Genomic DNA, 27,177 nt, shown 5'->3' on the forward strand with positions numbered 1-27,177 from the left:
ATGGCGTCCCGGCCGAAGAAACAGAAAGCGATAGATTCGGATGTTAAGTCAGCGATCATCAAGGATCACTACTGCGGAACAAGGGTGGCATCCATCGTGCGAAATTATGTCCTATCGCAGTCGACAGAGCAGGTACGAAGCGCAAAATGATCCGAAAGCGTGCATATGAAAAAGTTGAAGACGCATGCTTAAGCGCGCTTCATGCTATCGACGTTCTCAAGAATTTTACTGGGGAGCGCATGCTGCCTGCTCATTACATTGTGCACCTCGGCACAGTTGAACGTGACGTTGTGCATATCTACAACGGCAACCAACAGCAATCGAAGCAAGCGAGCTATTTTCGATAAAATATTGGTATTTCCAACCTTTTTTGTAGCGTCCATCATTAGCGTCGCTCGTGGGATAACGCACAGCATGCGTCTTCCGTAGGATGGCACTGACCTAGGCCAGCCCTCCTGTAGCGATATCCCTCACATAACGATTCACATTCCCAGGGAATTCACGTAACGATTAAATTAGCGATAACCATCAATATCGTTATACGCAGGTTTCACTGTATTCTGATATTCTACTATATTCTGAATTCGAATCGAATATGCAATTATTACCTCTAGTATTTGAAAAATCTGAATATTCTCACAGCTCTAACAATGAAATGCTTACAGATCACATTGGAATACGATTACTGTCAAACTCCTTTAGAACGAACGCCTTTTTAATGAAAAATCCATTACAACAAACTTTTTCGCGGTCTTGTCAAACACTCATAGGACCAATGTAATTTTCGGACATTTACAACAAATTTCTTTACGAGGAACGTACTGGAATAGCGAAGTGATTTTCCAGTCTTTTCCGCCATATCTTATACTCTTACAACGAAATTCCCAGAATCACCAGGGTATTCCCAGGGTTTATTGACCCCATCACAAAGAGCGACTGGTAAATACCCACTTGTACTGTCCGGCGCTCATGTGACCTCATGTGCTGACAGATTTTTTCACGCCGAGATGAATGTAGCCCTTGTTCATGATTTCTTGAAAGAGCAACATTACCACCGTAATATAACTCTGACATAAAAGGCCACCCGTTCTTCATACGCCTTTATTTACTGCGATACCGAAATATATTGAAACCCAAACTCCACACTGTGGTAATGGCGACACTACTCGGCGCAGACGCGAACCACAATAGTAAACAAACGTCCAGCAAAACGATGGGTGCTAAACCAACTTAGTTGTAGGAAGACAGAGAAAATGTCCAAGGATCGTAAATTGAATGTACAAATACATGAGCATCTATCTCATCTCATGCTGCAGATGTACTTTTCTTATTCAAACGCGAACGAGAACTTGCACGCTTCGGAATTTTGTGCTTCAGGTAGGAACCAAGTGGTCTTTCAAGAGCATACTGCTTTTACAGTATATTACTGCGGTACTACATAAAACTACGACTTTGTACTGCAGCAATATGATGCACATCCTCTTTAACGAATTTACCTTTACAACAAATCTTTTTCGTGGTCTCCTGACTTTCGTTGTAAAGGAGTTTGACTGTAGTAATGGAGATCACTTTGCCAAAGCTGACATGACCGGAGGCTTGACCTAGCAAGCAGTGGAACCCCTAAGCTAGACTTCCTGTGTTGCATGATGACTGACTCACCTTGTACCACTTGCAATCACCACCGCAAGCAAGCAGCTTTGATGATGCCAGTGCCTTCGGTGCAGATGGGGGAGGTGATGCAATTGTGGGGCTATGAAGATTTTTCAGGATGTGAACAGCACTGCTCAGAGTGGTCAGGTAGTAACCCCCTTCCCCAGTCAGGAGAGATGGGTGTAGTAGCCCCCACATGTATTCTGCCTCTATCTCTGCAGAGATAAGCCCACACTGCACCAGCACATAGATGAAGATTGGCAGGAAGTCTGAAAAGTATGCAAAAATTGATAGTAACGCATCTGAAATCTCTGTTGTAAATTAAATACTTTGTGTGCACCAACAGGCTGTCAAAGGCAGTTAACAAAGAAATAATGAATTACTATATCAACCAAGCATACATGTTTTTTCTGTATCTACAAGGTGCTTATTGAGGAGTGTGCCAATTTTCCTACGTTCAAGGCTTACTTTTCCTTTGAAAAGTGCTGTGCATGTATCCATTACAGTTAATATAACCACCACAATTCCCATGCATTTTGGTCATAAAGCAAATCGTCATACTAACGGGAAACGCATCCTCCGGACAGACTGCCGTGCAGAACGAAACCCTACGTAGTTAGAATGATTTATTTTCGGAAAAAGTCTGTTACCAATGTCTACTTGGAACAATTTTCAGTAATCAAGTTTTCTAAATGGACAATAGCACCATTAATTGTGCACTCGTCCTTGCAAAATAAATAAATGTCCTTCTATTGCTCAAAGAATAACAGGGCCAGCTTTAGTGCTTTGCTGGTCTCCTTCGCAGTGACGTGTGGGGGCCCACTCAGTTCATCTTCAGGCACCCCATCCTCAGCAGAGCCATTTATTAAATGGCTAACGGTTAACGGCTCTGATCCACAGCGTTATCAGGCGACCTCTGGGCAGACACAACATGTCACTCTCGTAAAGCACTGTGTGATCTGGTACTGTGGTCACTGCCTTTTCAAGCACTTCAGCACTTTGGCGGTTTGAAAAGCACTGTGCGTAATCACGAAGTCAAGAAGATCAGGAGCCATCCCAAACCTTGTAGGCCTACTTTAACACGTGCTGCCCTCTGCCTGAGGTACGTGGTAGCCTCTCCTTGGGGCTAGTCCAAATGCCGCAGTCATAATAACGAGAGGATAATGCATGTGTCCGATCCTACTTGTGACACAAACCTGTCATGGTCGGATAAGCAAATTGTCATACTAATGATGTGGATTTACATGGCAGCGAAACGGTTCCCAAGAAAAAACGTCATAAAGCGAGCATGTCAGATTAACGGAGGTCATACTAACGAGGGTTCACTGTAACGATATGGCCTACTTCAACGTAACATTGTTTCAACAGCCTGTGCCAGCCTTAATGAGCTTTCATACATAATTAATTTGGTTAATTAATAAAAATTTGTTGGTGGTTTTAATTTGAAAGTTGTAGAGTAGTGCTGTGAGAAAGTCAGGCTGGCTTGGCAACTTGGAGTTCAAAAATTGATAAAGGTGCTCGGAAGCTATGGCAAAAGTTCCCCTGAGATAAACAGTGTTGACCCCATGATTTTCAGACAAGTAGAGTTCTTAGTATGATTTTTTAACATGTTAGGTGAAACATGCTGTATGTGCATACGTGTTTGAGCACACGCATGTGCAAGAGAGAGAGAGATGGGGGGATCCATTGCAGTTCACTGCTCCCACATCTATCTTCCATGCCATGAAAATTCCAATCCGATGCCTGGCGCTAGAATGCATGCCACATTATTACTTCTCTTCAACAAATAGAACAATCTTCTGTTAAGCACAGGAGGCTTGTTGATGGACAAAGTGTTTCTGCCCACATCGCTGCACATTTTAGAAACAAAATCCGCGGGAATAGAGACTGTTACATCCACGGTAGAATGGTGGTAGTCATTGTATTCCATATATGGTTACCATATTGCATCTAGCACAGCTATGCAGCAGCGCAGAAGTCCTCAAAAAAACTATTCCTTATTGAGGTGAATTCTAAATAACTTCTTTTCATTTAAATTACTGTTCATCTCAGCAATCATTACAACACTTCTTTCATGCGCCCGTACTGAGGCTCTTTACGTTGAAAGATCACTATACAGTGAGAAGCAGACTGTGTCCGGTTTTACTCACCATCCGCTCCCAGGGACAGACTATCGGATTCTCGAGACTGTGTGTCCTTCTGAACCTGAAATGATAAGCACACAATAAGACACAGAAAGAGAAAGAGAGAAAATATCTTTGCACACTTTTGATCTTTTGACGAAACATACAGAATGCATTCGCAACACAACCATACGGAATTGTGGTCAAGAGCCTACAAGGCCTTCTTGCTTGGAAAAAAAAAAAGCAATCATGATGACTGGTCATCACTGCAGATTGTTTTGTACAGACAATCGGTTTGTGAACACTGATGTAAGTTACATAGGACTAACTACACCCTTTGCCCTTTGACAATATTTCCATGGTACAGATACCTGCACACTGTTTCATTTGTGAAACTCGACCCGGTGTTTGTCTTGCACACTCGACTTTGTTGTATACCTCACAAGTATGCAAAGCGTGCACAAAGTCACGTAGCTGGCCTTTTTGTAGATAGGTGCTGTACGGATGTTTTGAGTGATGTCCAACAAGAAGATGTACACTGCCAGGCTGAGACAATTTGATAGGTCTTGGTAATGTGATAAACTTCAAATCAAAAGGACTCTTAATCAATCCCCATTCTCAGCACTTTCACTTGAGCTTTTTTTTTAAATACTTTTTCGATTGTCTTTCAACGTAGGCAAGTTGAGAGAGAAGTGATCACACCTTGTGAGCGCTAACAATAGTTCCGTTAGAATGCATCCTGCACTAAAAAGAGCACCACCCAACTAAATGGACCAAAATATCACTTACACTGTTGTAGATGGTAGAGATAGCAGCTAACAGATTCTCCAGCTTCTTGAGGGGTGAGTACGACTGCTGAAGCCTTGACAGAAAATACTTTACCACTTCCAGCGATATGCCCTGTGGTGGCTGGTAGTCTTTCTGCACAGCAAGGACATGGATTACATACTGTTGTTTCTGGATATTTTGTATTTTATTTATTTAAGACAGGCTGTCTTGGGAGCACGGCTAAAGGTACAAGGTGCCCGATGAGGCGGAGCCACCCTACAAAATACACGTGCCAGAGGCAAGTGGATATATGTAAAATTCTCATGCCCTCTAAATTAACAACAACAACAACAACTTTATTTTTAGATAATGAATGGGGAGTTTCTAAATTAGAATTGGCAATAGATATAGGAACCTGTGTACATAATAATACTACACACACATCCTACACATATGGAAGGCGAATATACATGACAACATATATATTCCACCGTAACCCTACGCTTAAATGTGCATGTGGAGAAAAAAAGAGACAAAATAGAGGAAAAACAAGGTCAGATATACACAACATGTATGTGCACAATGAGTACCATCATAACCGATGACCATAACTACATGAGCAGCACTCCTTTAATTGTTTTAATTATTTGTTGTGTTGAGGCATTGCTGTGCAGAAGTGCTAAAATAACTGGATATTCATTTAGTAAATCTAGGATCTTCCATGTCAGACACTGGAAACCATAATTTGGGAACACGGCTTGGGAAGCAAACAACAACAACAACTTTATTTTCGGCCTTGGAGAGTGGGGAGTTTCATCGCAAGAGGCGATACTCTACCCCATTGCTTGGTGGAATGGGGGGAATAAAATAACGAGCCCCTTTACAATAACGATCGAAGTCCGATGGTGTCCAGAAATGTCAGAAGAGCTTTGAGCGCAGAGCGTTGCTGGGCTGGATTGGGCCAGGGACCAAGCAATTTCGGTAGGGAGAAAGGGCGAGAGTCCAGCTGACGAAGAGACTCGGAGAGTGTGATTCGGGAAGGTTCGTAGTGAGGGCAATGGAGAAGAATGTGCTCCAGATCCTCAAGAGCACCACAGTGGCAGCAGGTGGGAGAATCAATTTGTCTCAAGCGGTAACGCCACTGAGCTGTAAAGGCCACATCGAGGCGCATGCGGTGGATTAATGCAGCATCCTGACGAGATGTGTTTCGTGGCATGCGGAAAGCGAGCGTGGGATCAACTCTGTTCAACATAGAGGGGGGAAGAATGTCGGTTGTCCGTTGGCGGGAAGCCAGGGGTGTCACTAGACGTCGCAGAATTGAACGCCGGTCTCCTCTGAGCAGAACTATACGGGTCCGGTTCCGAGACGAAAGTGCTGCTTCTGCGGCGCTGTCGGCCTGCTCGTTCCCCACGACACCACAATGGGCTGGAACCCACTGGAGAACTAGCCTGTGGCCTGCGGCGTAGATAGTGTGGTAAGCCATTAACACGTCTGTGACTAGGGGTGCGGATGGGCCTCGTATGCCGGAATTTTCAATTGCTTGAAGTGCAGATTTGGAGTCTGTAAAGACTGCCCATTCCCGGGGTGGAAAATCAGCGATGTGTTGTAGAAAGAAAAGGATGGCATAGAGTTCCGCAGCTGTGGAGGAGGTTGGATGTGAAAGGCGTCTTCCGTGCACGACGCCTTCGGATGGAATGACGAAGGCTGAGGCGGACTTGTTGTTTCGGGATGCGCCATCAGTATATGCTGCCGTAAACGTAGAAAACTTCTCGTCTACCAGAGCATGAAAATGGGCTCGGAGGACTTGAGGGGGGACCTGATCTCGTCTTTGCAGAAGGTTTGGGAGGCGTACAAAAGTGGGCGGTACCGGTAGAGAAGCAAACTTTGTCGAAGGCCATATGTATTTACTGTTACACAATACTTTTCTAGAAAGAGAATTGTTGCAACTATACAAGCGTATAATTGCCAAGGTTAGTTCATATGAGTACAGTTGTTTGACGTTAAGTATGCCGTATGTTGCAACCAATGAATTCAATACTAACTGGGCAACACATCACACTATTTCTTATACGAGACATGCCGAAACATCCGAGGCCTTTTGGTTCTGGAAGTGATACAGGTTAAAACATGCACAAGGGGGTTCAGCCAATCTCTCCACTGCTTTCTTGTGGGAAGTCAGTGGGAAAAAAACATATGCATTTGCATGTTCATCACACCATTCACATGTGCTAAGACAAGACAAAGTCAAACTGCCCTCTCCGGTGTCAACAAATGCACATAATGACAATGCTCAGTGCAGGTAATATTGAGGCCAGTTTGCATAACCAACCTTTCAACTTCACAAACACAGTGACTCTTTTGTCTTACCCCAATTCCAAGGTCTTCTGGTGTCTTTGTACGGGCATACTTGATGTTGTCGGAGAGAAGCTTTAGAGACCCCGTCCTATGAAAAGATGTAAGGTGTTCCATTAGGTCATTAGAAAGGATGTAGTACTCCAATAACATGCTGAACCACGTTGAAAGCATTTTTTTAAATGCTGGACACGAAAGAGTTTAACAATAGCTCACAGCACTATACCATGCATATATTCTGTACTAGGGTTCTCAAACTTTGTTAGCTCAAAAGACGCCTATAAATTTTTTGGCAAAGGGAGGAACAACCATCAGGAAGGGACAATAGAAACATGGGATGTGAGAATGAAAGGCTTAAGGAACATATTAAGGAAACAATATTAAAAAGCAAGGATGTGCGGGGTTCTCAGGTGACCAGCCTGAGTTGACACGATTACATTACTGTTCGGATCTACAGACGTGTATGTCAGATAGATTGTAGAAACGACCAGCATTAAAAAATGAAAACTGTTAGCTCCCAACTGCTACGTTGACTAAAACGCAGGAGCACCTAATCAGCAGTGGCACGTGGTTTAGAAACCGGTTAGAAAGCAAAAGTCGAGGTTCTTGGAGTGCCGTGTCGCGATTGTTTCTCGTAGTAAACATGATGACGATGATGATGAGTTAGGTTTTACTGGCACACGGGTCTTGTAGTAAACATTTGGAAGCGTGACTACTCCTGTGTTTTCTGATGTCCAGTGGTTCTGCTGTCGCCTTCCTGGTGGATCTATACCAATCAGCCCAATTGTTTTTTCATCATAGGGAGGAACGCCCCCAACATACGTCGTGCCCGCAGAAGAAAATATGCTACAAATTATTTGATGAAACGATGAATAAAATGGATAGTTCTGCACATATTCATACAAATATTTGCAAAAGCATCAGTGCAAGCAACACAGTTCGAGGTTCTTTTCATGTAGCGCTGGATCACTGGCCGTAGAGCGCCTTGTAAGTCATTGTGGAACTTCTGGGATGCGTGGAACACAGTTTGAGAACCCGTTCTGTACCATGGTGGCAACTTCACATTACGACCAGGTGTCCATCGACCACCGTGAAACAAAAGATGTACACGAAAAGATGCTTCAACAGAATCATAAGTGCACACATTTTTGTCTACAAGGGTCGTTTAAGGTTGACAGAGACCTGTATTTATTTACATACAGGGTGTGTGCAGAAAAACATGACCCGCATTTAGGCACATAGCTTGTTGCCTACCTAACGGACGAACTTCCGGTGGCGCACGATGACGCATTTATGCGTGCGAAATCTGCAGAAAAATTGTGGAAGCCATACTCAGCTTAAAAAATAAACGGAACGACGAAAACATCGGCTTCCATGCATCAGAATAGGGCAACATGGTGGGCAACAGGGTGTACGTGAAAGGGCAACACGGTGGACGTAGGAGAGTTGTGTTCAAGTACCGCTAGGGGAGCTATCGGTGCATAAATCGAAACGATGTCCCACATGGATGCTCATCCATGCTCATGGAGGCTCATGGATGCTCATGGAGGCTCATCGGCAGTACCCCTAGCGGTGCCTGCACATAATTCTCCTGAGACCGAAATACACTACCATGCACTGTAATGACCGCCCTATTCTAATGCATGGAAGCCCATGTTTTCGCGCTCTGTTTATTTTTTTACACTGAGTATGGCTTCCAGGATTTTTTTGTAGCTTTCGCATGCATAAATACGCCGTCGTGCGCCACCGGAAGTTCCTCGGCTAGGTAGACAACGAGCTACATGTAAAAATGCGGGTCATGTTTTTCTGCACACACCCTGTACAATGGAAAATTTTAGAAGCACCAATCTATGTCACTTTTTCATAGTAGTCACTGCATGCATTTAGACACCGTTGCCATCGCTGTGGCAACTCGGACGCCTGTGACGTAGAAAAAGTGAGCTGCTGTCGTAGCCACCGCCATCTTAGCGTAGCCCTCTTTCCGGAGGGCTTCATCTGGATGGAACGTCTTTCCTTCAAGGTGCTCTTTAATGGGCCCAAACAAATGGTAATCGCTTGGGGCTAAATCTGGGCTGTAAGGGGCAGGACAAAACCTCCCAGCACATGTCAGCCAGGGATGCTACCATCAAATTTGACGTTTGAGACCAGGCTTTGTCATTAAGAATGACCCTTCCGGATAGCACCCCAGGCCTTTTTTGTTTGTGAACTGTGTTTCGCATGGCACCCTTTATCAATGTGGAGTAGAACTGGGCATTAATCGCGATGCCTAGCTCCAAGAAGTCCTCATGAGGCTAATTCCAGCAAATTTCGACCAAGCAAGGAACCTGACCATCTCCAATTTTTTTTGAAAAATTATATTCTTCAGGGGACTGGAAATGATGAAAAATGTGTCTATATTTAAGCCCCAACCTTCAGCCATTTTTGAGGCAAAAGGGGAGAAAGAAACTGGTCGAAATGTGACACAGTCGTTTCGAGCTACTTTGAGGGCTTCTCAATTGAGAACTATGCGGTTCTATGAGCCACAATATTTTTCACCTGCTCACTACTACATGGACAACACACTGTCTTCTTCCTACCCATTTGTAACTGAAACATTTTTCGTAAAAAAAATGGTAAAGTCTCAAGAAAACCCGAAAAATGCTGTTTTTCGGAGCCTTCCTGTATTGACGCCGTTTATCGGAGAATAATGAAACCTACACCATTCGTTTCGTTTCTTGACATCGTTTGTTCCCCATACTGTGCTTGTAATCTGCAAAATCTCAGCTGGTTTGACGTTCTCCTTCACAAGGAACTTATGCATCTCTGTTCCACAGCTATAGACACACTGTTCCATGCCATGATAGCTGCCGCTGATAGTGTGCCGTAATATTAGTCCCTGCAGCATTGCTGTGAATGAAAATACCACAGAAAAGCCGCAGTGATGACTGGCAGACATATTTTTGTTACAACAAGTGGCTAACCTGCCCAGTAAAATGTACCATGGGAAGTAATTAATTGGACAGATCCGTTCATTCAGAGTTCGATTTTAAAATGATCCGCAAACAGCAACCATGCTCTACAGTGGGAATCAGTCATCTACTTTGTTTAGAGAACTAGAAGGTGATGAGCTGGTTGGCTGAAACTGATCATGGCAGAACACACATAAGTAAGGGCCTGTTTTTTTTTCTGTTGTGGCAAATCTCGAATTCTGCGGCAGAAAATAAGAAATCCTGTAATTTTCCGCAGCAAGTGCTCGCGTGTCTAGGCTGACAGGGGTATACAAAGACAAGATATTTATTAACTTGTATGACACAGAAGTAAAGTGTTTAGAAATCCAAAATACAGTTGTAGGTAAGCATCACATTGTACTTTGTGCTGTTTTAACAGTAGCATAACGGAGTTAACGCACTAATGGCAGAAAAATAATCTGGCGTTTTCGTCAAATTCTTCAGTACCATACAAACTTTTGCACCCATTGCCTTTTGTTTCCCCAGGTGGGAACGTTTAGTAATCGCAAGCTTCGCCGTGAGGAATACGCTAGAAAGGATATCTCTGACGGGAGTAAAACAGTAGTAGTAATAACGAGATCTATTTGAGCTCAACCAGTGTTGCCGTGAGATGCGTGGTACACATTTGTTTTCCAATCAATTAGGGGTGCAGGGAAGGGGGTTATGGGCCATCCATATCCAGCACAAAAGCTGAATTCCTCAGTCAAGATTCCATGTAAAACCCCAGATTCTGCAATACATCCTAAATTCCGCACATTTTCGTGGATTCACAGAAAAGTCAGGGCCTTACACATAAGATGTGGTTCTTGTCAGACCTCGTCTTATGTGCATTCTACCATTATCTGTTTAAAGAAACATCGTTTACAAGGCAGCTGTTTCCAGAACAGTGTTGTCATCCACTGCTTGGAAGAAGCATATGCTATGCAAGTAGGCAAAGTGTGTGTCCATCCATCTAGATGGGTATTTTGGTACCCTACACTGAGAAGCCAATAGGGGGATTTTATATTTAGCTTTCACACCTCAGACATGCTCACTGTGCTCACCTTACAGCATTGTTGTGTATAAGTTCAAAAATATCAAAGCATCTTTTTATCCTTTACAGTATTTTTATAATAAAACTATGAGAGCTACCTAGGCACAATTTTCAGAGGTGGGTTATGCAGCCAGGTGAACATACTGTCGGAAAGCGTAACTACTGGACTACTAATTACCTAAAATTCCTTAATTAACTTTTTAATTAGATCTACTCAGGGAAATGCAAGATAGCAGAATTGGAGCCAGTCATTCTTTCAATCCACCATCTTTTTTAAAAATCCTGAAACAAGCACATACATATCTAAATTTTGCTATGCAAATAAGCCGAAACCGAAACCACAAACTTCTCGAGCATAAAAGCAGCGAAGCACGTTCGCATGGAGGGCCACATGTTTTGTAGTGACTGAGCCAATCAGAAGGCACTGATCTGATGGCGAGATAGACCATTCTCTGGCCCAGAGAAGCTGAAAGTCATGTCGTCTCTGCACTCGACAATTGTGTCATTCTGGTTGTGGCTTATCTACATATCAAAATTTTTGTGATTTATGTATAAAAGAACGTGCACATTTCAAGATTCTTAAAAAAGAGGGTGGATTCAAATAATAATTGCCTCCAATTCTGCTGCACGTTCGAGTTTGGAGAATACTAGAAGGCTATATGTCAATAATTTCACTTCAGCAGGTACCAGAAAAACATTACGTTTTAAAAAATCTGAAATAGGAGAACTTCGAGAAGCCTCACAGCAAAGCTGTTCTTCATTATTCTCATTATGGGGTTGTCTGATATGACTATTCCTAAATGTCTATAATGCAAACTTTTTTCAAGTACAACTCCTGTAAATGCATAATTGTAAGTTTAGCTTGATTTTGCTCTCAGTAAACTTTACTTAACACATAACATTAATTTCCCCCACTTTTACATCCATTTGCCATGCATTGCGCCAGGCCTTTTAACACATCAAGATTTGACTGTAAGCTACTGCAATCTGTGTGGTTGTTCACACTTTAATAAATTAACAAATCATCGTGTATAGACAAACATTACACTCAAGATTCCAGGGCAGATCATTGACGTAAATTAAGAACAAAGGGGAACCTAATATAAAACTTTTGTGGAACATTTGATGAACTGGATATTGATTTGCCCCACTTCACATTTTGTGTCCCTGACATTAGAAACCTAGATATCCATGCAACACCAGAAGGATGAAGTTTCAGAGAGCATAATTCACTAATAACATGTTTATGAGTAACACGGCCGAATGTATTTTTTAAATCAATGTAGATAGCGTCAACCTGTAAATCTCTATTTGGTAATTCAAAAAATCAATGACAAGCTCGAAGAGCCACTATTTGCACAAAAATTTCTCCTAAAGTCATATTGATCACTAGGTACATTATTATATCCGTCAAGGTGATCCATAATATGAGCATATAAAATATGTTTCAGTATTTTACTACAAACACAGGTTAAAGAGATAGGCCTGTAGTGATGTTCAACAAAGGATCTACCCAGAACAGGTGGAGTGCACGGGGTGTCATGCAGCATAACTGGATCTGCCCCTGGTGACAAACTCTAGAAATGCATGTTGTTTTCAGTGTACAGTCTAACTGACGATGGTTTTAAAATGGGGCTGCATTTTGCTGTTACGTCAATATGCAGACACGCATAAACAGTATGGACAATCCTACATAGCACTCACTTGGTGAAGTGGTTCACAAAAAGTTGGTACAGGTATTGCTTCAGTGGCCGAATGACAAGCCGGTGAAGTGCTTCTTCTATCACAGCATCTATGTTCATGAATTCGTGTGGCTTCAGCTGAAACAATCGTGTCAATACGGAAAAATAAATACAGCATAGATGGTTTAACATAGTCCTGCTAATAAAATTCTGGATATCAGGAATTTTTTCATGGAAACTGCCACCCCTGCATCGAATATTGCATTAGTAATCTGCCATACTACTATCAAGCATTCAAATACTGGCCTAACATCGACACCCATGCCATACAAATTGGAAACATCAGTAGCAATTCAAGCAGCAAACGTCAGCTTGATGTGAAACTAACCTGTAGTATAATGACTGCAGGGTAGTTTCATTTTAAATCGAACAACGTATGAAAGTCGTATTTTTAATTTGCCCAGAAAAAATATATGTTAGAGGACAGTTCAAACGACGCAAATCGCGCCATGTGCGATGCTCGTACGTGTAGTAGTTTCCGCGTAGGAGAGGGGGAAAGCCGGAGGCTGCTTGGGCTCGCTTTCTTCTGGACCGACTTTGATGGGATCTAGCACCGCCGACTTTATGCCTAGGAACTGGAGGATTTTTGTGATTATAGGCTGCACAATAGACACTGTCGACAGCCACCCACAGAACTCTGAGAGCCACAGCTTTTCTGTTAAAAAATGCCAAACTTGGCGTAAACGTTCAAAAAGGCCAAACTTTGTTACCAATTTTCTTCATGACGGAACGTCTGAGAACATCGAACTTAGTATCAATCGATAGGACGTTGAAAGAGCTTTCGTGCTGTGTAAAATTCATTTTTCTCAGCCCAGTTGTTTATGCGTTATTAGCTTGAGAATCACACATGGTAGGCTAAAATTGCTGATGTTGCATCTCAATTTTCTCAAAAATGCCATCTTCGATTTCCTTGATTGTTTTTCAAAAGGTGGCATCATGTCTCTACTTTAGACGCCAAGTGAGACAATCTTTTATTTTTGCCTGAGAGACGCGCAGCGATTTTTTTTGTGAGGCAGGGTGCACGAGGCTACGGCCTTGCGCACCCCACCCACGAGGACGCGACCTTCAACCTCTTCTTTGCTACATGTGTCCCGCTGACGGAGAAATCAATGACCACACTGCGTGAGCTTGTTGTAGTGCCCCCGAAGCATCACTTTACGTTTACCCAATGGTCTCTCAGTTCCATCAGGCTCGTTCAAACCGTGGGAGAGTACATGAGTTGCCTGTGCGCCCTTGACGAGAAGCCCCAGTTCGACGAACATATCGACGAAGCAGTGAGAAGAAACAAAGCGCCTCGTAGAGATCTTTATCCACTGGTAACATCTTAGCCTTTGTTTCAGGTTGCCGCCAGTCCCCCAGGCAGTGTGAAAGGCACATCCTTTTCATTTGTAAAAGAACGAAAACCGAAAGTTTCGAAAAACGTAAAATGTGCCCATTGCGAGACCCCTGCAGGTGGTGGCTGCCACCATTGGATTAGCATCATCCGATAGCTTTAGACATGACCTTCCACATGATATAAAGTGACTGGGTTCAAGCGCATTCTTTGTCCGCCTAGTATCGCAAAACCACGAATGGTACGCGAAAATTTTGCATGTTCGATCTTAATTATTTCTAAAAAGCCGGAATATTTTTGACGATTTAATCCACAGGGGCAGAATTATGCCGGTACTTTGCGCTGCTGGCAAAGTACCTTTTCTCTTTTGGATTGAGACGTAGGTCTACCTTTCTGCGGAGCGATTTTTCCACACAAAGGCGCTCTTCGTATGTTTACGAGCGCGTTTTGCTTCGTAGTCTTTGCTTTGTAATTTAATGCCCAGATGTTGCATTATGTACTTATTTTGCACTTATGGTACGTATGTTTATTTTTTCCTTTGGAGACGCAGGGCAATACTTTCGTGGGCGACTTGAACTTGCTATTACGCACTTTCATGGGAGTCGCACGCACGACGTGTGCGTATACGCACGTGCGCATATTCACTATTCTCCCGCACATGTGCTTGAGGCAATACACATACGCACGCTATGAGGCTGTCGTGCGAGTTAATATTAAGAAGGCAGAACTACGGCCACAGGGGACAGAAAGTTACAACATCTGAGAATGCAAACTTGTGGTCGCGTGGTTGCAATCGCCTCTTAGCTTGGGCGCAATAAGTGATAGTTCCAAAGGTGTGCATGCTCTCTTTAATTAGTTTTATGCTCCGTAGCGTTATTTCGGAACCACGACGAGTGGTACAAAACCCGTAAGACCGCTGTGATGACAGTTGCTGCTCTCAAGTATAACACGTTCGCCCTCACCGAGATGTGTCAGTGTCACCGTGGGAATCAAAATTTCCGACAGAACAACGCACAACTAAAATCCCTCGTTTCCGGTAGCCGTAGGTACCTTAAACCCTCGGTGTGGTCTTCAGTAGTCCTTCTGGCATCCATGCGCTCTAACCCATTCACTTTATATCATGTGAAAGGACATGTGTAAAGCTATCGGATGATGCTAATCCAATGGTGGCAGCCACCACTTGCAGGGGTCTCGCAATGGGCACATTTTACGTTTTTCAAAACTTCAGTTTTTCGTTCTTTTGCCAATGAAAAGGATGTGACTTTCACACTTCCTGGGGGACTGGCAGCAACCTGAAACAAAAGCTAAGATGTTACCAGTGGATAAAGATCTCTACGAAGCGCTTCGTTTCTTCTCACTGCTTTGTCGGCATGTTCATCGAACTGGGGCTTCTCGTCAAGGGCGCACAGGCAACTCATGTACTCTCCCACGGTTTGAATGAGCCTGACGGAACTGGGAGGCCATTGGGTAAACGTAAAGTGATCCTCTGGGGACACTACAACAAGCTCACACAGTGTGGTCATTGATTTGTCCGTCAGCGGGACACTTGTAGCAAAGAAGAGGTTGAAGGTCTCGTGCTCGTGGGTGGGGCGCGCAAGGCCGTAGCCTCGTACACCCTGCCTCACAAAAAAAATCGCTGCGCGTCTCTCAGGCAAAAATAAAAGATTGTCTCACTTGGTGTCTAAAGTAGAGACATGACGCCACGTTTTGAAAAATAATCAAGGAAATCGAAAATGGCATTTTTGAGAAAACTGAGATGCAACACTGGCAATTTTCGCCTATCATGTGTGATTCTCAAGCTAATAACACAGAAACAACTGGGCTGAGAAAAATGAGCTCTATACAGCACGAAAGCTCTTTCAATGTCCTATCGAATGGCACTAAGCCCGATGTTCCCAAAGGTTCCGTCATGAAGCAAATTGGTAACAAAGTTTGGCTTTTTTGAACGTTTACGCCAAGTTTGTCATTTTTTAACAGAAAATCTGTGGCTCTCAGAGTTCTGTGGGTGACTGTAGACAGTGTCTATGGTGCAGCGTCGCACGTGGCGCAGTTTGCGTCGTTTGAACTGTCCTCTAACATATATTTTTTCTGGGCGAATTAAAAAATACGACTTTCACACGTTGTTAGACTTAAAATGAAACTACCCTGCAACTAGACTGTTTTTGGTTTTTTTGATTCCGTGTTGACTGCAACTAGAGAATCACTGACATTGTTGACATGTTATTTTCAGTAATATAATATGTGTATATAATGAGACCTTTGTGTTTTTATTCGGGTTTTATTTTAGGGTCTATAAAATGGGGCAAAATCGATAGGCAAAGTATATGGGGTGGAAAAGCAAATTTTAAATTAATTAAGAAAATAAATAAAGTGCATCTCTTGCATTCTAGATGAACAGCAAGATGTCAAGCAGCTGTGCTGGATGCGCAGTGCTTAGTGTTCTCCAGTGCCTGCATTGGTGGCTGACTTTGCACTTTGTTAAGTTAATTTTGGGGAATTTTTGGGTTTTACCTGAAGCAACAATGGTACAAATTGGGAGGTAAAAACAGGTTTTACCAGGTTTAACCTCAAAGAGGCCTTAGATGTAACAGAGTCGCCAACTGATTTTTTGGAATTCTGCGAGCCAGAAGACAGGTTCGAATTTTAGAGCAGTCGAAATTTTAGTCGAGGAACAAAAATCGACTTTCCTCTTGGGGTGTTTATTCCAGAGCTGACCTGTATGTATCTTCAAGATACTCTTGGGAAGAACTCATGTTACCCGTGAGATACTTCATTTATTTCTTTTGGGAGACAGGAAGGTAGAGTAAAAGTAGCTTTGTGCGTTTTGAGTTGGGTGCTATGCCACTTACATACACACACGTTGCACCTCATATATTCTACAGTGGCGCGTCCTTCTCTGGAAAGTCGTGCTCTGCAGAAGCGAGCCGCACCTTGTGTTGAGTGGATACATTGGATAACGTTCTGGACCGAAGTGCATGTTAGTGAATGATAGGGGGTCGTTAGAAGCCCAGGAACAAGGACTGGTGTCTCATAGAGTCATAGCAGGTGAGGACGGCTACAAATGTCATCCATTTTAATCTTGAGTTTGTTTCTGCACGTTTGGCAGTAAATTTCACAAATTGTAACTTGATAGTAATTGATTCATTGATTGATTGATTGATTGATAGTGATTGAACTTCAAAGTAATGAGTTTGTTTTATGAATATTTAGTACAGCGAAACCTCTCTAGTACTTACACCCACGGGACCAGGATTATTGTCCTCTGAAGGGGGGTGCACCGTACGCGAGAGGTATTGAAGCAAGAGCATTAAAGCTTGCCAGGGGAAACCCAGCTGTCCGCAGTAGGGGGGTGTCCATCTAGGAGAGGTGTCTGTAACGTTAGGTTTCATTGTACTGTACTCAAATGCTTTTCAAGGTTGAGTGTTCGGTGCTCAGTGACTTTTTTGCCATGCATTCCGCAACTTAACTTCAATACTTCTATTGGTGTCTTGTATAAGCATTATTACTTTGCCACATAAGCATGAGACAACAGATTGTGGCGAATCCCTGCTAATGCAGCATTGTCGCTAAATTCTTAAGTGCGCGTCCTGATTTCTATTTTAAGAAATCGAGTCACTCCTCTGGGTTGTTTAGACTTGTTCTGTGTGTACAAGTGCAGTGAACGAACAGGTCTTACCCTTGTTTGTTCCTCCTGCACCAACTGTTCAAACTGGCCTTCCCCATGTTTTAGGAGGTAATTTTTCATACCACTCATAAATTGGCGGATCTGGCAGAAAAGGAAACAAATGGCAGAAGTTAAACAGAACAGACTACTCACTTTTAGAATTTATAAGGGGAGCATTCTCACATTTCGCATCACAACCGCAGGAGATGTCTCACTGCTCTCCTGAGTGCACTGAATGAAATTCTCAATTGTCATGGCAAATGTCGTGTTTCTTTCTTCAACGAGCCTGCGGAGAGATACATGTGCCTAGACTTTAAAAGTTTTCTAATGGTACAAATAAGTCAAAACATTGGTGCAGTAAGTCTTCTACTCACTTAAATATGTATTTCCGTATATTTACACCAACGGTTGAGTCCTTATTCCTTAGTGCCGCGACACGCTTGGAAGCTGAAAAACATTCCAGAAGTATAAGTGAAATTATGAGCAGGAGATCATATCGAAGAAGAGTAGGTACGGCACTGCAAAAACATTTAAGCCTGGTTTAGCACACTGATCTGGTGCCCATCCAATTAAAAACGACAATGTGTTACAGAAGAAGGCAAAGCACAGCTGTTCTTTAGCTCATGTTGCACCAGAATAGTGACCACACTCAGAACTTCTGGTTCACACTTATTCCAGAGCTATTCATCCTGAAAGCACTGCTTTTTCAGGTACACAATGTCAAGAAGACAGGAAGTCACCAAATTGTATGTCCATAACATATGGAGTGTCAATTCACACCTCTGAGTATTTGTTCAAAGGAATTTCTCACGCAAAAAATCTTCACACCACCCATGGTGCAAAATCACAACATACACATGCAAGGGTAAATGCACGAACAGCTCGATAATCGCTTCGCAATCTCTGTGTGTTAAGCGTTATTCCTCCATTATTCAGCCCTTCTCGAAGCTTTCTTTTTCCATTTTTTGAGGTGTGAGTTCATGACTTTCCCTTCCTTCTCTGTTGTCCTACTGAAAATGCTTCCATACAAGTATATACCTAAAAGAACTTTGAGGCGCTCCTGGAAGCACCTGGACTGCTCTTGAGGTAATGTCATGGTGGGGTACTCTGAAATGGCAGGAGCTTCACTCGTGTCACCGCTGATAGCAGATGCACTGTCGACCGAACCGCATGACATCCTTGAGTTATCCATCTGTCGGCAAATGTGGCATTGTTAGCATAAAAAACAAAAGGAGGTTAGAAGCCACAAATGCAATGTTTGCACAGGTTATAAACAGGGGTCTACAAGTACCAGAATTTATTAACACCAGTACACTAGGAGGAGTTTGTACTATAGTTGGTGCTACAGTAGTATCCTGATGACACAATCACAGATTATGTAAATTTCGGGACGACACAAACTTTTTCAAAATCCCGGCCAAAACACCTTGTGTGTAGGGCCTGACTTTCTAGGGTTAAACCCGTATCCGCCCGATATTTACCCCCCGAACGAAATCTGTAAAATTCGGGTTTAACCCGAATCTACCCGAAAACATCCGGGTTGCGTGGCACACTCATAAGCGTGCATTAAAATAAAGTTCGATAACATTGATAAACATTAGTTCCATGTTAAGACAAATTTTTATTAAACAAAAAAAAATCACCCGAATACACCCGAATTCCTGACGACAGAATATGCCGTCACGGGATTTAACCCGAATACACCCGAATTTTCAAATGAAAAATATCACCCGATATTTACACTCCGAATTTGGCCTAAAATAAAACCCGAAAAAGTCAGGCCCTAGTTATAGGTTACGTTTCGGGATAGTACAAACACTTTTCTGGGCCGTGGTGGATGATACGCACAGGTGAGACGACATCTCCCGTGCCTGCGAATGGTGATGGCACGTGCAGCGGGCAATGCTACACAAGTATGAGAGTTGAATTGGCTGTGACCGCCACCAAAGGACGACCTTTCCCCTTGCTATGCAGGATGGTTAAAGCTTGGCCAATTGGGACGCTCAAACACAGACAATGACGGCAGTGACGAGACAAACAATGTCCGGGTCGTGGTTGGTGATACGAACAGACGTGATGCATCTCCCATGCTTGTGCCAGAAACAGTACAGCACTCCTGGCGACACGCGGCGCTGGCAACACTACTCAAGTACACACGCCCTATCAGTTGCGACTACCGCAAACGATGATCTTTCGCCTTGCCGACGCAGGATGGTTGAACTACCGCAAATGAGACTCTCAAACGTAGCAAGCGAAATACATAGCAAGTATGCATTTCCTGCACTTTGGTTTACTCATCTACTTCGTTTCTGATCTTAAGAACTTAGGGTGACATGAATATTTTGTGCGACCCCGAGAGATTTGTATCATCGAGATTCTACTGTATGTACCGTGCACAAGATGATGGCCTAGATTTATGTGCACGAATGCAGAGCACTTCCACACATTATATGCATCAATTCAATGCAGAATTGTATTTACACGAAATGTGAAACAAGGAAATCAATCACAACTTTTTGCAAATAAGCATGAAACGCTATCCATTCAGGTGAGGTATACTTTGCAGTTACTGAACAATAAAGTGTTTTACTGTTCAAGTAAAAACATTTCAGGATGATTCAACCAGAAGAAGTGCTCGAGGTCGAGGATAAGTTTGAGAACTTGTAACGAAGGAAAATGTAGCTACTAACTTTAGTCTGCTGCACATCAACCATGTCCTCGCACTGCTGCTTGGTCTTTGCTATTGGTTCCACTAGGCGTAGCAACCGCTCCCACCGCAGGCTGTCCCATGGCTCGCAGAATTCTGTCGCGTCGTCATCCTCGTTCCCCCTTGCCAATGTTTCCGAAGCCCTAGATGCCATATCTGAATCTGCATCCAGATTATCGTACCTCGACGCTCTCAGCACATTTCTTTCAGTCAGCGGATGAATGTGAGGAACTTGCAGGTCGGGGTAACTAAGTGCAATCAAGTCTTCCACTGTCGTTACATCCTCACTTCCCGCCCCCATTTCTGAGTCGACTGGAAATCTCGGTTCTAATCCGGAATCGTCATCTTCGTCATCGTCTGATCCAACCCACGTCCACGAGGCATCGACGGACCAGGACCTCTCAACCCGATGGTTTGTCTGGTCTGTTTCAACAACTTTGTGATTTAGCGCTGGCGTTGAAGCACCCATCACGTGATCCGTGGTCGACGATACAGTTTCTTCAAGAACAGACATGACGTCGACTGCTCCAGTTGCCAGAGAATGCACATTAGGTTCAGAGTGCCTCTGGTTAGCCATTCTCCCTGCCACTCTTTTCTGTTCATCTGTCGCCTGCTGCACAAAGATGGAGTCGACGGGCTCTGCATAAAACGGACTTGCAAACTGGCCATCTGGTTTTGGATGTCTTTCCTGAACAAATCCATCGCCAGACATCCCTGGCATGGACCGTGAAAGTCCACCGATAATGGCACCTTGGTTCGACATTCCCACTAACTCCGCTTCTGGACTCTCAGTCTGTGTTGCCTGACAGATGAACGTGTGTGGAACCTCTGCTGACTGACGATTTCCTCTGTCTCTGCTCACGTGTTCCTTCCCTTCTATTTTTTGCGTCACTTTTCTCTTTTCTTCAAGCGGCTTGAATGTTGACATTTTGCTCGGACTCTCACCGGACATACCCCAAATGTCTTCGTAGTCGCTGATTTTATCCGCGAGACTGCTGCAGTAGTACGCCTCGGGGGATGACTCAGAACCCCCCGAACTGTTTGGAGATTGACTAGGTTCGACTGAGCTGTCCGCAGTTGGTGACTGTTTCTCGGTTGGCTGGCTCAAGCACCGTTGTGGTGGAGTCGGGGGAGGGTGAACGGCCCTTGGCAGCGGGACGGGCTTCACGGCGATGGTAACAGGAAGCTGTAGCACGGTGGGGCGTACAGCTGGCACCGGGGGAGGAAGTTCTTCGGAATTTGGTACAGTCGAGGTTGCTGTGGGCGAAGATGGCACAAAGGTGCACTGCGGCTCGATGTTAGCATTGTGGTCCTTTGCTGCTGAGTGAAAGCTAGAGGAGGTTGACGAGTTCATTGTTGACGTAGAATGAGTGCGCGACCTCAGCATGCTGGAGATCCATAATTCTAGGGAAAAAAAGGGAAAAGGTGAACAAGATCAGACAAAAATGGTGTGCAAGCAAAGAGTTAAACTTATGGGAAGTACAGATGTGCCACAGCAAACGCCGCTGAAGCTCTAACCGTAAACATAAATTGAAGTGCCCTGTAATGTGAGTTACCAAAGTTAGAAATGTGCAGACTGCTATACTGCTATCACTGTGGTATTGCTAATAGTAGTACCATCAAATCTCATTACAGACAACAAGCTTATAATCCAATATGGTTCTGCATGAATTTGCGGCGATGTCTATAAGCCAGTAGAGAAAGCAAAGTAGACAGAGCTGGGACCAATCAGTCTTTTGGTTTCTAGCATATGGAATAGTGTGAGACTAAGATCACTTTGAAACAGCGACATACAGCAAACCTATTTTTATTCGCGATGTAATAACTTTTGCGAATCGCGCATACAGTCATCTGCAAAGTTATTCGAGAGTAGTTAATTTCGCAATTCCAAGGCAGTTTCCTTTCACGTGTCTTTGTGTGTTTTTGACGTCAATCTCAAAGGTGCTTGCTACATGACATGTCCGTGGCCCCAACACCAGTTTTCTGACCGGTGATGGTGATCACGAAGACCAATGAGGTCACCAGATAACAAGACAGGGATCAGGGGAAAATTCCGGGCTGTCTGGGTGAGCTACAAGCCCACAAAAGGTCAGCTGTAGTAGAACGTCCAGATGAAAGGAAACCTTTCGTCATCTGGCACATACATACGTCAGTCACAACGATTGCTGCTTCCATTGTGACCACACAAAACCGCTGAGTTACGGCGGAGATTTGGACAAGTTGGTACATAACTACGTAAAAACTGCGCAGAGACGGGACACGAAGAACGGGACTCGTGTCCCGTCTCTGTGCTGTTTTTACGTAGTTACAAAACCACTGTTCTAACTGTTCTATGCTGCACATGTAGTGTACAGTACTGCACCGAAGTGCATCTGCACACAAATGTCATGAGAATAGACATGGCTGGGAATACACAGTCACAACATTTTGCATCATCTCTACCTTGACCAAGCAGCGAAAGCGATGACAGCTCTTGTCGCGTGGTAGCAGACATCAGGATGTCTGGCAACTTCAGTTGTACTGGAAGCTCGTCACTGCATAGAAAATCTTTGTTTCCCTCACAATACGCTTACATTTATACTTCTGCTTTACAATGACGAGACGGTACACTCACCAGCACTGGCAGTAGTGAGTGACAAGCATGGGTAACGATGGGAAGACATTTTCTGACCCTTCAAGCCTGTGTCTGCCCTCTCCCATGCTTTCAATTAGATAATGTTCAATGTATGGACCACAGTCCACGGGAAGACGCACTGATAAAGCCAAGACATCCTTCTTGCTTGACTGTCTTACAATAAAGTTCTGAAATGAAAAAAAACTAATGAAGTAAAAGAACATCTTCTAGTAAAATGGTACTTGTGTGAAAGGTTAAACACAGCAACACAGTTACATTATTCTACAACAAACTTCTGTGCTTAAAAAAATTGTGCGTACAATGAAAAGTTTTCCAGTTCACACAGAGCTTAATGTATTCTCGTGACAAGAAACAAACAAACAAAGGCAGTCAAAAAAGATGTACACTAAGAACAGTCCCTATTCGAAATATCAGTGGCTGGATTTACCTTTCTATGTGGACGAGAGCATGACACCAGCGTAGTATAATTGTGGTCAACTGATCGGAAATCAGAGAAGTGTAGGTTCGATTCCCGCAACCGGCACTCGCCAATTTTTCATCATCTGCCATCTTTCACATCATTGCTTGGGTGTTGGCAAGGCTTAAATGTTGTGTTTGTCTTAATTGTGCACTTAGCCTCTCCAATTTACATTACTATTTGTTTTGTCGTCTGTGTGTGAATGTGCATGGAAAAAAACGTGAGAGAACGTGGCCAGAGTGAACGTGTGTCCATTTCTTCCCGAATGAGGTCTTGGTATGCTGACGAGAGCATCGGCGCAGTCGTAATAAAACAAAGGGAAACAGCTTCCCTTTGAAAGCTTTCTCACAAGGGGATCATGCTAATTAGATGGAGAAATCAGCAGAGCGCAAACAGGATGATCCTAACTCGCTGCCTTTACATAACATGCACAATGCTAAGCTCGGACGAAAGGCAACCATTGATACACAGTTGAAAGCTAATAATCTGGAGAGCAATAGAACTGAAAATTGCCCAAATGTTGGGATTGAACATTCTTTATTCTGAATAGAAGAGTTACAACGGCAACACAACAAGTCATGACGGGTCCCCGATGATTAGAGCCTGAAGTTTTAGGGTTAGGGTTAGCCCGAAGTTGCACCCGGAATTGAAGGTTACCACTTTAGGGTGGAACTCGATTTTTACCCGGCAAATTGCCCTCACTAAGACACTTGTGGGACTCCACACAAGTTTGGCAGCAAAAGCAGTTACATCACCGTTTCTGCCAGACCAGAACAGTCTGAGCCCACTTTCTTCCTGAAATTAGCATACTAAAGGTTTTTCCACCCGAATTCGCATGAATTTAGATCACATGTTTATTTACCCGATTTTTACCCCCGAATTTAGAAAAAAATATTTCCCGAAAACTTCAGGCTCTACTGATGGGTCTCATATGCATCCTGAAATGTCATGTTTCTAATTGTTTTTTTTTTTTTTTTACTGTTTTATTAGTCTTGACTTGTTGATCTGCCGGTGTGACTCTTCTACTCGGAACGATAATACAGAAGACATATGTTGCAAGATCATTGCCAACTGCCACAGAAGCACTATACAAGTTGACACTACGAGTTGTTTACCACTTCATACTACAATACCATGTGTCTTTCCTTGTGGCTAAATGGCGCCACACATATCGGTGCTAAAGGGCTACATACGTTACATTCACGCTACAATACTTTACACTACACTTTAATGCTACATTTAAAGTATTGACTAAAAAAATATTTCTAAACCTTGCATATGCGATACTGGTAGCCTGCTCCACGGTGGCAACGCAGAAAAACCTCTGCGCAAGAGGCATGTCTGAGAAGCTTTAGCTATATGCAGCGAAAGAGAATTCTTACTTACACCAATGTCTTTGCCCTGCAGGTAGTGTACAGCACCAGAACGTCCAATGTCTGGTAAAAACCAAGTGCTGCTTGTGCGAATCATACGCTCCAACAGGGTCATGCTGCACTGCGGGTCTGGAGGGCTACTGGGTGCTGGACTACTAGAATCCTAAGAGAAGATTTTCTTTCAATATTATTACGTACATTTAAAAACGCATTTATGGATGAGGATATAAAATAAGGTCATACTTAAGAAGACAGCCAATAGTCAATCTAGTGAGCAGCACAAGACAAAGAAAGTGAAAAGCCAGAAAGAAAGAAAAACATCAGCCAGCAAGCAGAAGAGAAAACACTAAAACATTCCAAAATCAGCATGTGATCTGCAGCATCCATCTCAAAGCAATGCCTGAAAGAATGAACCAAGCACCTAACGGGACAGACTCATAGTCCACGAGCTACTCGTAACAGATATCATTCTGTTATCCGTTATTGACAATGCAATAGAGCAAATTATCCTGCCCTAAAGGACATAGTTGCTATAGCTCACCTTTAATGATATTACACTGCAAAGGAGTTACATTTTGATACAAATTATGAGAACACAAGAGTACAACTAGAGTCACACACAGCTGATCTCACGAACACTGCTCAGCACGCTGAACCGTCGACAAGGACAGTTCCGCTGAGTGGTGATTTGAGCTGGGTTTAGAAGAGGCACTAGTGTTGAGCGCGTTTGGTGCAGCGCAGCGACATGTGAACTATGGGAACCGAGCTCAACTAACTCCGCGAACTCGGTTCTGCGCTGAGCATTTTTTTTTTCTTTTTTTTTGTGTGTGTGTGTGTGTGGGGGGGGGGGGGGGGGGGGGCAAATAAAACAGCAGTTTATACATTGGATTTCCCTCCCTCTCCTCGCCCACCACACGTTCCAACAAAGAAACCCACACACACAAACCGAGGGTCTGGATCTGCCCCTGCCTTGAAGGGGGAAACCAACACACATACCAGGTTCAGGGTGACGTGTGCATGACCCTAACTCCAGATGATTGATTTGTCTGTACGCTCGCCTATTCGAGTATTCGGTAAAAATGTTGCAGCATATTTCGTGGTTTTGCGGGAGTGATGTTGCTATCACTCTCAAAATGGGGCATCTGCTAAACAGTATGTCGCTGCAGATTTCTCGAAAACTAAACTGCTTTCCTTATTCTGTGTGCAACTTACACTAGTGTGTCTACACTATTCATGAATTAAATTTCAGTAAGGTTGCATTAAGTATGTGCGAGTCCATCCCTTTAAAGCGATGCACCAATAACAGAAAAGGTTCAGCAGGGCCAGCGTTGCCAAACGTAGCACATTTTATGTCTATTTTGTTGGTAATATCTGCTGGTATATTTATATATTTGTTGTAATAAAGATCGTCTGGGCAATCACTATCAAGAAGATTGGTCCACTTATAAAACTGAAGAAAAAGCTACGAACTAAAGATAACAAAGACATACCTTTTACTAAGTGTGGCGTCCTTATTAACTCAAGCTGTTCAAAAAAGCCACCACATCTATTTTTTCTAAGGAAATCAATAAATTTAGAGTTGAATTTCTAACCAACAAAAGCTGCTAGCATCCCATAGTTGAGCACTAGGTTGGATGGCAGCCCTCAGCACTAGACAAGGCAAGAAGTCATGTAATTCATATGTGGAGTAAAACACACAGTGGATATACTCTTACAAAAATATGAGCTAAAATGATCTAGCACAAGATCTGATGGAACACCAATTAATGCACAGATATATACTGCGAATACGTGGTCGTTAGCTGATACAAAGGGTGAAATTGCAAAGGGTGCAAGGTGAGAAAGGAGAAAAGCGTTCCCGCCACCTGATACCTGTTGCGAAGATGCAGAAGTAGAAGAGGCAGAGGGTACAAGGTGGGCCGCATAGGCACCTGGAACCCGTGGAGGAACGGGAGGGGGTTCCGTACCATCGCTTGCCTCTGGTGGTTGGGACCCACGAGGGTGGGGTTGTGGAGGGGCTCTTCTTCTTCTTCCTCCTCCTCCTCCTCTTGTACCTCCAAACTGTTGCTGTTCAAGCTGATGGCACTCGGGAAAGGGTTGGAGAATGCTAATGGATAAGTGACAAAAAAAAACCCTTTGTACAGAGAAAAAAAAAAAGAAACAGCCAAGAGAAAGCCAGCACGAGGACTCAAGCCCACACCGCTCTGACTGCCAGTTCCAGTATATGGCATTACTGTTACGCTCTGCTGTTACCCCCTGCGTCGCTGTACAAGGGGTTATGGGGGGGGTAAGCATTAATTTTGTGTGCTCGAAACAGTGTTGCCACCGAATGTAATTGCGATTCCTCTGTCGT

General features: G+C 43.5%; 1 protein-coding gene across 4 annotated transcripts in view; it reads right to left on the reverse strand.

Moving 5' to 3' along the window:
- The window catches only part of LOC135396670 (protein sprint-like), a 92,999-nt gene that overhangs the window by 8,132 nt on the left and 57,690 nt on the right, over window positions 1-27,177 (reverse strand). For 3 of the 4 annotated variants that reach the window (XM_064627767.1, XM_064627769.1, XM_064627768.1), the window contains exons 3-16: window positions 26,697-26,931; window positions 24,838-24,987; window positions 22,974-23,161; window positions 22,802-22,893; window positions 20,343-21,763; window positions 18,691-18,844; window positions 18,027-18,099; window positions 17,836-17,938; window positions 17,665-17,754; window positions 12,618-12,733; window positions 6,909-6,984; window positions 4,563-4,694; window positions 3,801-3,855; window positions 1,660-1,919 (exon numbers count right to left, since the gene is read on the reverse strand). In XM_064627767.1, coding sequence (XP_064483837.1) covers window positions 1,660-1,919; window positions 3,801-3,855; window positions 4,563-4,694; window positions 6,909-6,984; window positions 12,618-12,733; window positions 17,665-17,754; window positions 17,836-17,938; window positions 18,027-18,099; window positions 18,691-18,844; window positions 20,343-21,763; window positions 22,802-22,893; window positions 22,974-23,161; window positions 24,838-24,987; window positions 26,697-26,931 — 3,145 coding nt within the window. Of the gene's footprint in view, window positions 1-1,659; window positions 1,920-3,800; window positions 3,856-4,562; window positions 4,695-6,908; window positions 6,985-12,617; window positions 12,734-17,664; window positions 17,755-17,835; window positions 17,939-18,026; window positions 18,100-18,690; window positions 18,845-20,342; window positions 21,764-22,801; window positions 22,894-22,973; window positions 23,162-24,837; window positions 24,988-26,696; window positions 26,932-27,177 lie in introns of those variants that run through there. The other variant, XM_064627770.1, reaches the window with a different exon arrangement.

The sequence above is a fragment of the Ornithodoros turicata genome, chromosome 6 (genome assembly GCF_037126465.1).
Source record: "Ornithodoros turicata isolate Travis chromosome 6, ASM3712646v1, whole genome shotgun sequence".
In the NCBI taxonomy this organism is placed as follows: domain Eukaryota; kingdom Metazoa; phylum Arthropoda; class Arachnida; order Ixodida; family Argasidae; genus Ornithodoros; species Ornithodoros turicata.